The 14580-nt window shown below is 58.1% G+C and overlaps 1 protein-coding gene across 1 annotated transcript in view; it reads right to left on the bottom strand.

Annotated features, from left to right (window-relative positions):
- The window catches only part of Fibcd1 (fibrinogen C domain containing 1), a 30857-nt gene extending 16506 nt beyond the window's left edge, over positions 1-14351 (bottom strand). Inside the window, exons 1-4 of the mRNA XM_074052987.1 lie at positions 14265-14351; positions 5890-6369; positions 2338-2497; positions 1797-1933 (exon numbers count right to left, since the gene is read on the bottom strand). Of these exons, the coding sequence (XP_073909088.1) occupies positions 1797-1933; positions 2338-2497; positions 5890-6369; positions 14265-14336 (849 nt within the window). The 5' untranslated portion in view covers positions 14337-14351. The remainder of the gene's footprint in view (positions 1-1796; positions 1934-2337; positions 2498-5889; positions 6370-14264) is intronic.
- Between the last annotated feature and the right edge of the window lie 229 nt (positions 14352-14580).

The raw sequence follows: 14580 nt of genomic DNA, 5'->3' as shown, positions 1-14580 counted from the left end.
CCCTCCCTCAAATTCCTTTTCTGCCTCCAACCACTTTCGGGTGTTTTCCTTTAAGAGTGCTAAGTGATGGTGGAAGAAACTGAGGCTTAGAGAGTTTAAGTGACCTGTGCAAGGTCACACAGCAAGACTCAGAGCCATACCCAACTCTGTCTATAGATAATGGAGCCCAAGTGAGATGTTAGGGTTCCTTTCCTGGTGGAAGGGCTGCACCACAGGCCTGCCAACCGAATGTGTGAAATGCCACCTCTGCCCAAGGACACAGTCAGATGGCTCCCAAATCACTGTTCTTATCCCACTGTTTTCCCCAGTGCCTGTCTCAAACCCTACAGCTGGAGGTGCTGACAACTCCAGCCTCGTCTTTTGATGTGCCACACATACCCCCGGACTCTGTGCCCCAAACGTGCCGTCTGCTTTCTGACTCGAGGCCCCTGTTGGTTTCGCCCTCTTTCCTGAATGTGCTCAGAAGCCCCACACATCCATAGGCACATCAGAAGGGCCCCACTGCCACAGTGACGTCAATTCCCCACACACTCTAAGCTCCTTGGGAGACCAGGATGGAGCCTCCCCTTAACTTCCCACATACGTAAGCAGGATTCAATAGGCGCTCAAAAATGTCGGTCCAATTGCAGTTAAATGTGAAGCTGAGACTCCTTAAAGAGCTTGCTTTGCACTGGGGATTTGTACCCCAACCACAGTTAGCTTGTGTTCAGGGGAGTGGTTTTCAGGGTGACACACAGGGACAGTGGTACAGGTTGCTCACTGCTCAAGGGCACCTAGCCAACAGAGCAAGGCGTCATCACCTCCTACACAAGGGTTTGTACATTCTTAACGTTTGCACAAAATCACACAATGTCCACTAGCATCACAAAGGCGCAAACTCAAGTCCCATCTGAGGGTCACAGCCCACCAACTCGGTGGGTCCCTATTTCCCACTGTCAGTGGTCCCTAGCTCTAGGAGGGGATCAGGAAACTGAGGCCCCAAGGACGGTTCCTGCCTGCTGCCTGTTTCTGTACAGCACACGAGCTGGTTTGAACTTTTTAAATGGTTTAAAAAAATTAACATGTCCTCAGAATAATATTTTAAAAAGAACACGTGAACATTTTACAAAACTGAAATTTCCGTGTCTACAAGTCGTGTTATTGGAACGAAGCCACCCTCACCCGTGCTGTTGCCTTTTCTTCTCCTTTCCCTACCGGCCACGCTGAGTGGGTGTCCCAGAGGCTGCCCAGGGTCTACATGGGCGCAAGCCTGCATTTTCTGTCTGGCCACATCCTGCTCTGAATGGAGTTCCCTGAGGCTGATCTAGAGATGCCTTGGGGTTTTTGAACCAGAGCCTCTGCCCACCCCTCCACCCCCTCTCCCAGCTCCAGGGAATGTCAGAGCACCTGCAGCTGTCCCACCCCTGCCCCTGATTGGGTGGGCCACTGATCAAACACGGAACCATGCAGGAACCAGGGATCAGACAGCCCCTTACCAGGGTCTCAGCTTTCCACATCTTTCTCCTCCACAGATATACCATGAACTGGATAATCCAAAACTCAGGTGCCACGCACAACTGCCCTCGAACGCACACTAGCAACAAGGTCCTGGTACCACACTGCATCCAGGGACCCAGCCCTGGCTTCCCACCACATCCCGGAGACCACAGTTCCACGTGCTCAGTGCAGGGGGCTTGGGAGGCTCCCACCTGGTGTCTGTGGTCCTCCTGACTCAGGTTTCTAGGGTGTGCACTGAGCTCAGGCTGGCAGGGCCGTCCCTGGTGGATGGTGGGTGGCTCACGTGCCCGGACACTCACCGTCCAGCCGCCGCCATCGGTGCGCATGTCGCAGTAGACCTGGAAGCCAGCAGGGTAGTGGGTGGGGAAGACCGAGTAGACGCCATCATCCTGCTGCCCATTCAAAAGGACGTCCAGACAGTCCCGGGGCCGAGAGCCTGCGACAGTGAGGACACCACCACCACCTGTATTCCCGTCACCGCACCCTCCAAAACTGCCCATGAGTCTCTCTGACTTGTCTGTCCACATGGGGTCAAGAGCATAGGCCTTGGGGTCAGACTTGGGTGAATCACTTCTTCTTCCTACCCTGCCCTGAGCTCCCCTTTCCTCAGCTGGAAATGGGGCTGAGGAGGGCCCAATGCGAGGGTGCAGGACAACAGCAGTGCGTCCTTGTCCACCAGAGTCTCAGGACAGGTGGGGAAAGGTGCAGGACAGAGCACGGGCCCCATGGAAGCAGTATAGAGCCCCCGGTGTCTCATGCAGTAACCCTCACCCCAACTCTCCCCGATCCCTGGGGCTGAGCCCCCAATCACCTGGGTAAAGTGGGCCTCACCCCACTCACCATTGGCACAGCCTCGGGGTCGGGCTCCCCTGGAAGGCGCTCTCTGAAGGTCGGCCTTGACACGGGGCCGGCCTAGACCCCGGTCCCTCTGCAGAGCATCCAGTATGTCACTGACAGAGTTCACCAGGTGAACCATGTGGCCTTGGCTCTCAGAGAGGAGCTGCAGAGTACAAGGGATCGTTAGTGGAGCAGGGTCTCTGGTGTTTCACAGGGGTACACAGTCTGTCCCTACCAGGAAGGGCCCTCCCTTGACTGGGTTCCTGGCCCCATGGCCACCCCAGCCCTGCTCTGGCCCCTGGTCCCTATCCAACATAGTCTGATGGTCAGTTGAGTTCTGGCGGACCACACTGGTCTCGCTCAGAGGGCAGAGGCCCAGAAGGGAGGGGACAGGATGGCTCTAGCAGGACCTGCTGCCCCCGACTCTTATTTTTTGGCCCTTTCTGTCTGTCCAGCCCAGGTGAGAGTGACCATACAGGTAGAGGCAGGCCCAGAATCAGGCAAGCCTGTGGCCAGCCCTGGCTCATCTACTAGTCAGTTCCCTGGCTGTGGGAAGAGCTGACCAAGCTCGGCTCTTATCTGAGAATAGGGACTAACATCTCCTCCCTGCTCATCCCCTGGTGGGGATGAGTGACTACACATGTGTGCAAAGCCACAAACATCCCAACTGCTGCCACTTCTGAATTCCAAGCAAGGTTGCCAAGGTGAGCTGGTCCCTGTGCACTTGACGGAGGGGCCTCCAGACTGGGAGGAGGACACAATGCCCCAGGCACACAGCGGCAGGCTACAGCTGGGCCCAGGAACAAGAAAACCCTACTTCCCATGCGCCCCACAAATGTGTGAACGTTGCTGTGAGCGTCCATGGTTGTCTGATGTCCACGACCTCAAGGACTCCCCCCCAGGGCTACAAAGAGCTAGGACTTGAGGTTGTCATTTCCTTGTTACCCATGGAGAAACTGAGGCTAGAAGGAGCTGTCCTGTTAGTGAGCAGGCATGGGGACCGGGACTCAGGCCATTCCCCAGGGCTGACTGGCAGGAAAAGGGCTTCAGCACCGCACAGCAAGCTCAGTGGGATGTGAGCAAGGTCTTGGTGCTGACTGTCTGGGGGTTTAGTACCAATCCCCTGCCCCAGTCATTAGCTGTGTGACCCTGGAAGAGAGAGTGAACCTCTCCCATCTGTAGACCAGGATGAGGGGACCAGTGTCTCTGGAGGTGGGGTTCAGAGTTACCTGGGCTGGGCCAGATGTTACTGTTACCCCTGCCCTTCCCTCCATCACTGTCCCAGGGTTGGAGCTTAGCAGGACAGAGTTGTTTCTAGCTGGGGGTAGAGTTCTCGGGAGACTGGGGTCTCCTGCCTCCCCACACTGTGCTCCAGGAGGCTGTGGGACAATGTGGAAGGGGAGGCAGGGACATGGAGCAAGCTGGGTTTTACACACCGAACCTGTCACTCGCCAGATAATCACCCATTGGAGGGAGGAAGAGAGAGACAGGCCTGACGCACAGGCAGTTTACAAAATGTGATTCTATGCTCGTCCGGAGGCAGGGCCCAGCACGGCCCCAGTGCCCATCAGTTTCCCCTCCGCTGGGCAGATGATTCAGCGGGGCTGGGCCAAGGGAGGGCAGCCGAGGTCGGCAGGGACCGCACACTTTGCTGCAGTGACCTGTGGATGGGCTCCATCCAGCCCCACAAGGGGACACAGGCAACCCTAGGGCAGGGGCAGTAAAGACCACCTGATAAATGGCGCTTATATGCCTCATCCTTCTGAGTCACTGTGGCCCGTGACACGCTGGAGTAGCTCAGACATGACCCCTCCCTCTCGCTAACAGGCAAGGAGGTCCTCGGTTTAAACCGGCAAATGATTACAGTTGAAAATGTACCTATAGAACTGCCCCAAATTAATGGGGAGTCCGTCCCTGCTCACACAGCCGTGCAGATCAGCAGGGGAGAAGCTGGCAGCTTCCAGAGCTGAGAAATCGGAGCTGCAGCTCCGAGGCATCTCAGCTCCGTGACCAAGCTTCCACAAGGCCTGAGCCTCAGTCTGCCCCTCCAGAGAGGTAAGAATGGGCCCCTCCTTAGGATTATGGGCTGAGGGCGGTCATTAGCACAGTGTGGGCCCATCACTCCTATTTAAAAAGAGTTTCCATCGTGGCCCCTGTAGGTGTCAATTTCAAGTCATAGCTGGGCAAACAATGGGCCACATGTTAGAGGCTGGCTGAACCCTGCAGAGGTCAGGAGCCCAACATGCTTGGGCATGGCCTGTGTCATCCCACATTACAGGTGAGAAGACCCCATCTACAGAGGGGATGTGACCTGCCCAAGGTCCCCCTGCTGGTTCCGATGGAACCTGGGCAGGACCCCAGAGCTGCTGACTCCAACCTACAGGGCAGAGACACTCAGCTTGCCCTGGGCCAGTGGCCTTAGGCAGTGGAGCAGAGACTGCCCCTGGCTCAGCACTGGGAATGAGGCCAGCACCCTGCCTCTAAAAAGTGATTCCCAGCCGTGGGCATGGCTTTGAGAAAGGCAGCTCTGTGCTGCCAGTCAAGGATAGGGAAGCTGGGGGTGATTGTCAGGAGCCATGGCTGGCTGCCTCCGTGAAAGGCACGAAGACACACAGCCTCTGGAAGCATACGGAGTCAGTGGGCACACATCAACCCAGGCATGTGCTGAAAGGTGAACACGACAAGTGAGCCACGGTGCTTAAGGTTCCAGACATGTTATCCATCTTTCAGGAACATCTCACGGAGTGTGGGGGGCTCCGAGGCCCCTCCCAGCACCCCAGCTCTAAGAAGGAGCATTTGTTAAGGCCGGGCCTTAACTGACCAGGAGCTGAAGGGTGAGATGGTCACCAGCGCCTGCTGACAAGCTAGGCCTGAGGATGTTGCAGGGGGAGGGGCAGCAGCAAGCTGACTAAACATCCCCCCCACCTGGGGGACTGACTATAATTTCACCAGCTGCAGCCTTCAGAAGGAGGGGAGAGGCTCATAAGAAGCTGGGTGACCAATGCCCAGTCATGCTGGGTGGACACGGGTTGGGTGGAAGGGGCTGAGGCTACTGGCAGAGGCAGGGGCTGGCTCCAGTCCCTGAGGCAAGCAAGGGGAGCCTTGGTGCAGGGCTGCAGGCTGGGCAGGGCCAAGGGAGGACTGAACTCTAGGCTTGACCTGGCTGCATAACCAGGACATCTTTCAGGGCCTGAATCCCTGGGGGAGGGGGGGAGGGACTTGTAGCTGGTGCTCAGGCAGGTGTCAGAGCAGACAGTGGAAACCTCACCCAAGCTCACCTAGCTGTTACTGGAACCCGGCTGGCTCGGGGGCAGAGAAGGGACAGGGAAGGGGATGGGGACAGGCCAAGGTTCTGCCTGGACATCGACCCATGGCCTGTGCATCCTGGCTCCCAGGAGTTGGGTGGCCGTGGATGAGAGACTTCACCTCTCTGAGCCTCATGGCTCCTTTACAGATGGCAGCAGCAACAAACCCTGGCTGGGACACTTAAGAAATTGAGGCTATGTCCATCAGACACCTAGCATAAGACTCCATGGCACGGATACCCCTCCTTACCTGGATGAGATGGCGCTGCTCGCTCTGCAGGGCGCCAAGTCCCTGGCCCAGCGCGCTGTGCGCCTTGCGCAGTCCTGTGCACTCTGCCTGCAGCTCCGAGGCCCGGGCCAACAGCCGGGGCAACTGGTCAGCCAGCGTGTCCAGCAGCTCCTGCTCCGGGTTGCCCGCCAGCCTCGGCTGGGCCTGATGCTCGGTCAGCGCCCGCAGCACGGAGGCCTGTGCGCCCTCCAGGCGGGCAAAGCTGTCAGCAAGGTCGGGGCAGCGTGGGTCGATAAGGATACTGAGGCGCGAGCTGTCGGCCCTCTCTACAGTGACCAGGGCGCTGTTGGCCCCTGCTGGGCCGGTGCTGACGATAGGTGGGGGCGCCGTACCTGGTGTGTGGGTGTGGTTCAGGAAGAGCACGGCCCCGGTGACAGCCACAGCCAGCAGCACAGCCAGGGACAGCAGCACAGTGCACAGCACGTAGCTGCAGCTCGGCCGCTATGGGGCAGCCCGGGATGCATGGACACAGATGGACAGACAGACAGGAGAGAGGAGGGCAAATGTTAGAGGCCAACCTGGGCCTCCCACTCTGCCCTGTGAGGCTTGGGGGAACACGAAATGCAGGGAGAAACACGGAGAGAGCTGGGGACCAGAGGCGGAGAGACCCAGAAGAGAGAGAGAGAGAAGGAGACGGAGATGGACAGATGGAAGCCTGATGGGGGACCAAAGGAGCAGGCTGCCCGCTGTTCTGCACAGTGCGAGCACAGTGACCCTTGGTCTCCCCCTTTCCTCTCTCCTCCCTCACCCTCTTCCCAGAGCAGGACACTGGCAGGACAAATGCCACTTGCACAGCAGTCACATGGCCCCCACAGAGCCCTTCCCAGCCCAGCGAGGGCTCAGGCCCTGGCCCCCGGCCCCAGGGCAGCCATCCTAACAGCAGGATTCTGGTGACGGACCTCACCTTCCTGGGCCTTGGTCTCCTCACCTGTAAAATGGGGGCAATGATGACACCCATCCCTCTATGCCTGCCTGGGGACCTCCCAGGTAGACTCAGGAAGACAGGGCTGTAAGATGGTGCTAAAAACAGCCGTGCTGTGACCGAGGGTTCCTCCTCACCCTGAGTTCCACACGCATGTGTGGAGTCCGCCTGCTCCACGCTGGCTGTTCTTCAGTCCCGAGGCCTCAGGGGCTGGCACTGCCTCCTGCTCCCTCCCCTCTCTCCTCCCTCGCCTTTTCCCAGAGAAGGCCTCTGGCAGGACAAACAGCAGCCCCGAGGCCACCTGGAGAAGGGGTCCCCCTCCCTCTAACATGAATAGGGCCAACGCAATGTCTGGTTCCATGACAGGTGATGACTCAAAGCAAGAATGACAGGAGGCCACGCAGGCGCAGTAAGAACAGGTCTAAGAGCTGGGCCATCGGAGAGCGAGCCTGACAGATAACAAAGAAGCAGGAGCCAAAGAGCAGTTCGCGAGGAAAGGAGGTCTTGGGGGCTCAGATTCACTGGACCAAATCATTCACAGCCACCGAGCATTTTACACATGGGAAAACTGAGGCCCAGAGAGGGCAATGGGTTTGCCCAAAGTCACGCAGCAAATTAGATAAAGCTCAGATTGGATCTGGAGCCTCCTGCTTCCCTCTGGGACAAGGCACCTTCTACAACCAAATCTCTTCAACTTTAAGATACACATTTTCAACTTTCTGAACTTGAGATGGCTCTTAAATGAGTTAGGATCTTAAAACACTTGGAGCTGTGCCTGGCGCGTCGTACTTCTGTAATAAATATTAGCGGCTTTTATTATCTCATGACCAATGTGCACAGAGCATCTGGTGGTAGTTTTTATTTTCTACCCACAGCACTATTTCTGAGTCCTGGATCCCGAGAGGCACCTTCTCTTTTTCTCACACTGGACACCAGGGGCATCTCGCAGTCCTAATTGACAGCTTGCTTTCTTCCTAGTGATATGTAAAACATCCATTGAGTCTCACTAAGAAAACACAGCGGCGCAAACAGTTTCTTTAAGTTCAAATGCCACTGATAACTCCCAATCTCCTGCTTAGCTCTTGAGTAGGGGGTAGGGAAAGGTACAGCCTCTCCAGGTAAAGGCTTCCTCCAGGAAGCCCTCCCTGACTACTTCCTGCCCCTCCCCTCAGCCTGCAGGGTTCCTCCATGCTCACCCATGATGACAGATAGTCTCATAATGACAAGGAAGTGTCACAAGAGAAGCCAGACCCCAGCCCTGCTCTGTGGGTGCTCATGTCCTGTTCTTAACCTCTTTGAGGACATGAATCCCTTTGGGAATCTGATGAAAGCTGTGGACACGACTTCTGGGGACGTGGGGGCTGTTGAATCACAGGTCATGGGAAGAGACCTGCTTACCACCTGGCACAGAGCAGTCCTGATGGCTGGTTGTTGAATGGACGGACAGCCAGCCAGCCAGAGGCAGGAAGAACAGAAGGGCTAGAGTGATGCTGGTGTCCCTGGGGCCCACAGGGCTTGGCAGGGCAGAGGTTCATGACCTCCCCACTGGGCCCTGGACCCCAAGGGAGGGCTACCTCTGTGCCCATCTCTGATGCAGTGGCACAGAATGAAGGTGACCTCCAGGCTGTCCCAAGTGCACAGTGGGCCAGGAGTTTTCAGGCAGGCAGGAACGGTGTCATGGCCACCATGAAATCTCCACATAACCCCTGTGAGTATGCTCTGGATGAACTCACTTTCCAGATGGGGAAACAGAGGCTTAGAGAGCAAAGACCTGAGCCCAAAGTCACATGGGGGACAGGCAGCAGAGGCAGCACCTGGGAATAGGGCTGGAGGCTACCGAGTCAAGGGTGCATCCTCCATTGCCCCCTCCTCTGCCTCTGCTGGGGCTTGAAACAAAGCTCTGTGTCAGCAACTAAGTCCCTGTCACACCCGCTCTGACTCCATCCAGAGACACCTTGCCCCAAGCAGCTACTAGCTGCATCCTCAGACTGCAGAGTTAAGCTGACGAGGCTAGGCTGGCTCGGCAGAAAGGCTGCCATCTCCCTGCTGGGCCCCCTGTACCCCAGCACCCTCCTCCTAAGCAAGCCCTCCCTGGGGGAGTAGGAGACGGAGGGCACAGAGGAAGGAGAGGCTGGAAGCTGTGGGGTCCCCCAGAGTCAGGGGACCATGGGAGCTTTGGCCGTGAAGCAGGGCACTCGGCAGAGGAGAATTAGTCTTCGGAGATCACCCTTGAAGATGAAGTACTGTTCGAGTTTATAGGCTGTCGTTTACGTGCCTCGAAAAGAAATCTACCCCAGATAATCAGAGGGCTCGGGCGCTGCTTACTCATCCGCCTTTGGCCGGGCAGGGCGGAGGGCACCCAGCTCTGCAGCAGGAGAGGATGCGCACAGAGCCCCCTCTGTGCGCATCACAGGTGGTGGGCCTAAGAGGAGCCAGGAGATCTGGGTTCGAGGCTTGCTTTTGCCACTAATCGCCCATATGAGCTCCCAGCTCAAGGGATATAGCTTCACTCCCTGTGTGACCCCCTCCCGTGCTCCCCACCATTGCTAGCCCAGGGTCAGCAGCTGCCTAAAAAGCCCTGGCCGACAGGATGACAAGATGGGCTATGCTGGAAGGGAGGCAGGAGGTCCCCAGGCTACTTCCTCAGAGTCACCGAACGCAAGAAGTGCCTTGGGGATCTGGAGGAGGATTCAGTGCCAGGTGCTCTGCAAAGCCTGCCCCTCCCCATGCTCCCCTTCCTCCTTGGTTTCCTCTGGACAGACGGCCAGCCCACCTCCTCAGATGGTACTCTGAAGAAGAAAGCCTCCCTCCAGCAGGGGCAGGCAAGGTGAGAGCCAGGGGTGAGCCACTCTTGTTCCCTCGCTCATCACGTGGAAAGCGTGACATGGGTTCTGCGCAGGGAAAATCAGGACAGCATTCTGGGTACACTCGGACTGCGCTCTGAACCTGTGCCTGCCCCCACCCGGCACCCCTGCTTCTCATGCTCCCCCAGAGGCCCACAGCTGCTCCCACCTGGGCTGAACTCTGAGGCCTGGCCTTGGCAGAGGGGCCTCAGAGACCCCCTGGGGTGAAGGACTGGCAGCTCTGTCCCAGTTCTGGGGTCCCAAAGACCTGCAAAAGGGTGTGCAGGCTTGTCTTGTGAGTTCAGACCGCAAGCCCCCTGCCACTGAGGCCCTGGCCATGGAGCCCAGGCTGAGGCCATCAGAAGCTTCCTCAGAGGGTCTAGAGGAGCGGCTGGAGGCGTCCAAGGGACTAAGAGGGCAGGCGAGTTGCCAGCATGGCTCCCTGGACTTTCGTTTCCTACAAGGGTCTTGGCCTTGCCCCCCAGCTCCAGGCCTGCAGATGGCCCACTGGGGCTCAAGGCAGGCTCTCCACTCCAAACCTGGGGACAGGCCAGTCCCACCAACTGCCACTCCAAAGCAGGCCCCTCCCCGGGCTCCGCTCCCTCACCCCAACACCCAGCTATGTACATGCCCCCTCCTCTGACTACCCCTGCCCTCTGTCCCCACTCCCCAGCCCCAACACTAGCCAGGGCCCAACACTGCCAGGAAATCACTGGCCACACCCCTGCCAGCCCCCTGCTGCCTCCTGGCCCATCCCACACATTCCTGCACTCCTGAAAGCCCAGCAGATAGGACACTGTCCCCCTGACGCTCCCAGGGTCACCTAGGCCTCAGAGAGGTCCTGTTGGTCCTGCTCGCCCAGGGTCTGGGAGCTCAGTTCTTGCCAGTCCAAGAGCACACACCTGGTGCCTGCTGCTTCCTCCTCAGGGTCTCCACCTGCACCTCGCCCCTCAGTTTCAAAGTCACCTCCACCAGGAATCTTTTCTGTCACCTCTGTCTGGCCCACGAGCCTCTGGTAAGCATGGCATGGGGCCATGCTATGGGCTGCATGGAGCAGGGACTCAGAAGAGGCAGAACAGGGGAGCCTGGGGGCCTCCTTCTCCCTCGTTTCCCTCTTCTTCTCCCCCACCTCATACCTGATGAAGTGACCTTGCTCTGAATCCAGGAAAAGGAAGGAGACATATAGCTCTTCCTGTAGCACACCCACCAAGGTTTGAGGCGACCTTTGACTTTTTGGGTTCGTGCACAACAGACACTAAGTCCCTGAGGCACAGGCTGCATCTCCCGGCACCAAGTGGGATTTCTGTAGTTACTGAGTAAATTAAATGCAGCAGGAATTAAAGTTAGACATCAGCCAAAACTTCCCAATGAGGACTTTTTTCTTTCTTCTTGGAATGTTATTTTTGACAACATCAAGAGACCGCCTGGGATGGGTTACAGGTCGACGTGGCTGCGGGGTGGCGTGGGCAGCAAGGTTCACCCCGCTCCAGAGGAGGGGGTTACAGGGCGCCTTCCTCCCGCACTCCAGGACTGGAAGAACCATGTCCATTTCCAGAGCCTTTGATGTGCTCCTGGCGAACTCAAGTCCCCGTCTCCCTTCTCCGAGGGCACAGGAGTCCCTTCTTTGAGCAAGGGAGGGCACACTAACAACTGTCCCAAGGTCACCCAGCAAATGAGAAGCAGAGGCCAAATGGCACCAGGACAGAGCCCAGTCAGAGCAGGCCCACGGTGGCTCCCAGGGACGGCCACACATGGACACAGGCCCTCATGGAGGGGAGCGAGCCACCACCCAATGTTAGAGTCTTGGCCTTGCGGATCACGTAATTCAGGCTGAGCAAGGGCCCAGGAAAGGTCCATAGTCCCTTCCTCCATCTTCCCAGAGCCTCATCTGCTTGGGCTGGGGGTGGGGGAGGAGGGAACCACTCAGGTTTGGGTCCCACTCCAGTGCTCTCAGCCCTCAGTTGTCACACATCTGTCACACATGCCAGCCTCCCAGGTTGGTGCAACTGAGAAATGAGAGATGTGGGGATGAGCCCCACTGTTTGTGGATTCTCCTGGAGGAAGTGTCCCATTCAGGACCCTCCGCCAAGGTGGACAGCTGCAAAAGGGGACAGGTTGCCTTGAGAACTAGCCTCCTCATGAGTGCACAGTGTTCACAGTTTGCAAACACACCAGTAGTTGACCTGACCCCCACAATAGCCCATGTGAAGTGAGGAGGAAGCAGAGATGGCCGTTCCCATTTTACAGATGAGACAGGTCAGGCCCAGAGAGGAGGAGTGACTTACCCAGAGTCACACAGCATGTTAGTGACCAAGATGAAACTAAAGGCAAGGGAGGAGAGAAGGCTGGAGCTCTGAGAGAGGGCAGGCCCCAAGGGAACCGGGGTGTGCAGGACTCTCCCTCTCTTTTGACAGTGGACACAAGAAAGGCCTGGCTTCCTGTCTGAAGTTTCAATCAAGCATTGCCCTCCTCTCACAGAGCACAGTCCGACATGTGCTGGGTCTCCATAAAAGGAGGGAAGGGATGTCTGACATTGGCCCCTGGAGCCAAGGCCCTAAGCCTCTCCCATGCCCCAGGCAGACAGCTGGCCTCTGGCTGGTGAGCTGCTGGGCCCCAGGGGAGACTGGGCCTGGCCCAGGGTACCTCTTCTCCAAGCCCAATTTCAAACAGATCCCCCAGAAGCCTCCTCTCCTTGAGACAGCAGTGCTTGCTGGCTCCTCTCTCGAGGCTCCTTCTGGCTAAGCTGGAGCAACTGAATTCAGCAAATGCCTCTCAGCTTCCAACCTAAGACCCCTGGGCAGGGAGAAGGACCTGAAGGAATTTGTGGCAAGAGGAGCTCTGGACGGTGGACGATCTTAGAGCCAGGGGACAAGGCAGCAAGAAAAAGACACCAAGTGGCGCAGGCTGAAAACACTGCCAGGACTTACAGACAGGAGCACCAGGCATCAAGGAAGGCTTCTTGGAGGAGGTGGCTTCTTTGAATTGCATTTTGAAGACTACATAGAGTGTGAAGACTATGTAAGGCATGAAGAGGGTGTGTGTGTGTGGAGGAGGAGCTGGTAGGGCCAACTAAATTAGAAAGCAAAGATCTATAAGTGGGGTGGGGCCCAGGGTTGGTAAGTGACAGCAGTCAGTATCTGTAAGGGGCTGGTGGGGACATTGGATCAAGCTGGGGATGGCCCTGGAGAAATCCAGAAGTAAGGACCACTCTTTTAAGGGGGAGGAGGTCAGACCTCATCTGGAAGGGCCCCATTAGCTGGAGAAAGCTTGGTGAAAATCTGATCTACGAAGGGGGACTGACCACCCCTGGGAGGCAATGGAAGAGGCTTGGGGTTAGAGGGACCTTTGAATTCTCACTCTCTTGCTAACAAGCTGTGTGACAAGATATTCCTTTACCTCTCTGATCCTCCATCTGTGATTGACCAGCCTGCCCCCTCCCCCCCCCCCAGACTGCCTGGGGAGTGCAGTACTGCTGGTGAATGGGCAAAGGCTTTGCAAACCATAGAGCTGGGCCCCCAGGACATGCCAGTGTCACTCCAGAAAGAGAGCAGGCTGCTGCTCCAGAGAGTGAGGGGTAGCCAAGACCCACCCCAGCCACCGCCCCCCTCCGCGGTTGCAAACTCAACTGTTCCTTCCCTGGTGACATCTGTCTGGGAGAAATTTAAAATTTAAAACGAGCAGCCCCATTATCTCCTCTCCATGGCGAACAGCCTCCCCCTCTCGCCTGCCTGTCCCAGTCCCTTGGCAACCCGGCCAGGGGCAGCCCCGCGGCTGGTCCACTGCTTCAACGGCTGGACTCCAGCCCCTCGCTGGTCAGCCAGGTGCAGTGCACAGCTCTGGGCACCCTCCAAGCCACCCCCACTCCCCCTCCCCCCACTGCCCCTGCAGAGACCAGCCCTAGAGCACACAGACCAGGGTTCAAATCCCTCCAGACTGAGTGGCCTCAGGCTGGAGCTGGCCCTCTCTGAGCCTTGCTTTCCTTGTCTTAAAGTCGGAGTGTCACAAAGCCCAGCAGTCTTACAGATGAATATTTATTGGTCCCCTACTGTATACAGGGTCCTAGCTAAAGAGGAAAGATTCAGAGGTGACCCAAGGGGGTTATGTCCTGGTCCTGGAGCTCAGATTGACGTGCCAGGTGCCTGCACCAGTGGCAACCTGAGAGCAGAACTTCAAAGTGGCAAGGATGCATATCAGAGAGGTAAGGAAACGAGAATCAGCGCGGGGGTCATTTGTCGGTGGTCACATAGAGCAAACGAAAGGACTCGTCACGCAGGGAACTATAGGTCACCTACTCCCGCTACACACGCGAGCGCCAGGGTCTCCGCTAGGGGCTGGGCGACCTGGCCGCAGCGCGCGTGGCTGCTGCAGGGGCGCCGCCCCCATCCGAACCCCGAGTTCAAATCCTCGCTGCTGGAGGAGGAAAGGAGAGCTCCCGCCCCGAGGCTCCGGAGCGCCGCAGGAGCGCTCCCCAAACTCCAGCCCCCGCACTAGGCGCCAGCCGCGCCGGCCTGAGCGGACACCGCTTCCCCAGCCGGGGGGGGACCCGTGTCCCCGCGCCCGCCCGTGTGTACCTGCGGCTTGTCGCGCGGCCGGTCCTCAAGTTGGGAAGCGCCGCCCATGGTCTTCCACCGGTCGTTGACCATCTTCCGGCAGGACTGGCGGGGGCGCCGGGTGAGGCGCGCCGCTGCGGAGCGCAAAGGCGGCGAGGTGGGCGCGGGCTCGGGCGCGCTCTGCCCGCAGGTCCCCGCCTCGGGGCCGATCGCCCGGGCACCCGGGAGCGGGCGGACGTGTGCAGGAGTGTGAGCCCCGGTGGGCGCGCGGGTGTGTGCGGGTGAGAGCCGAGCGGGAGCGCGAGAGCCGCCGGCGCCCGCCCGCCCGCCGCTCGCG

This window comes from Castor canadensis, chromosome 13 (assembly GCF_047511655.1).
Source record: "Castor canadensis chromosome 13, mCasCan1.hap1v2, whole genome shotgun sequence".
NCBI lineage: Eukaryota > Metazoa > Chordata > Mammalia > Rodentia > Castoridae > Castor > Castor canadensis.
The sequence above is the reverse complement of the archived record's forward strand: the minus strand, read 5'-3'. Positions and strand labels throughout refer to the sequence as shown.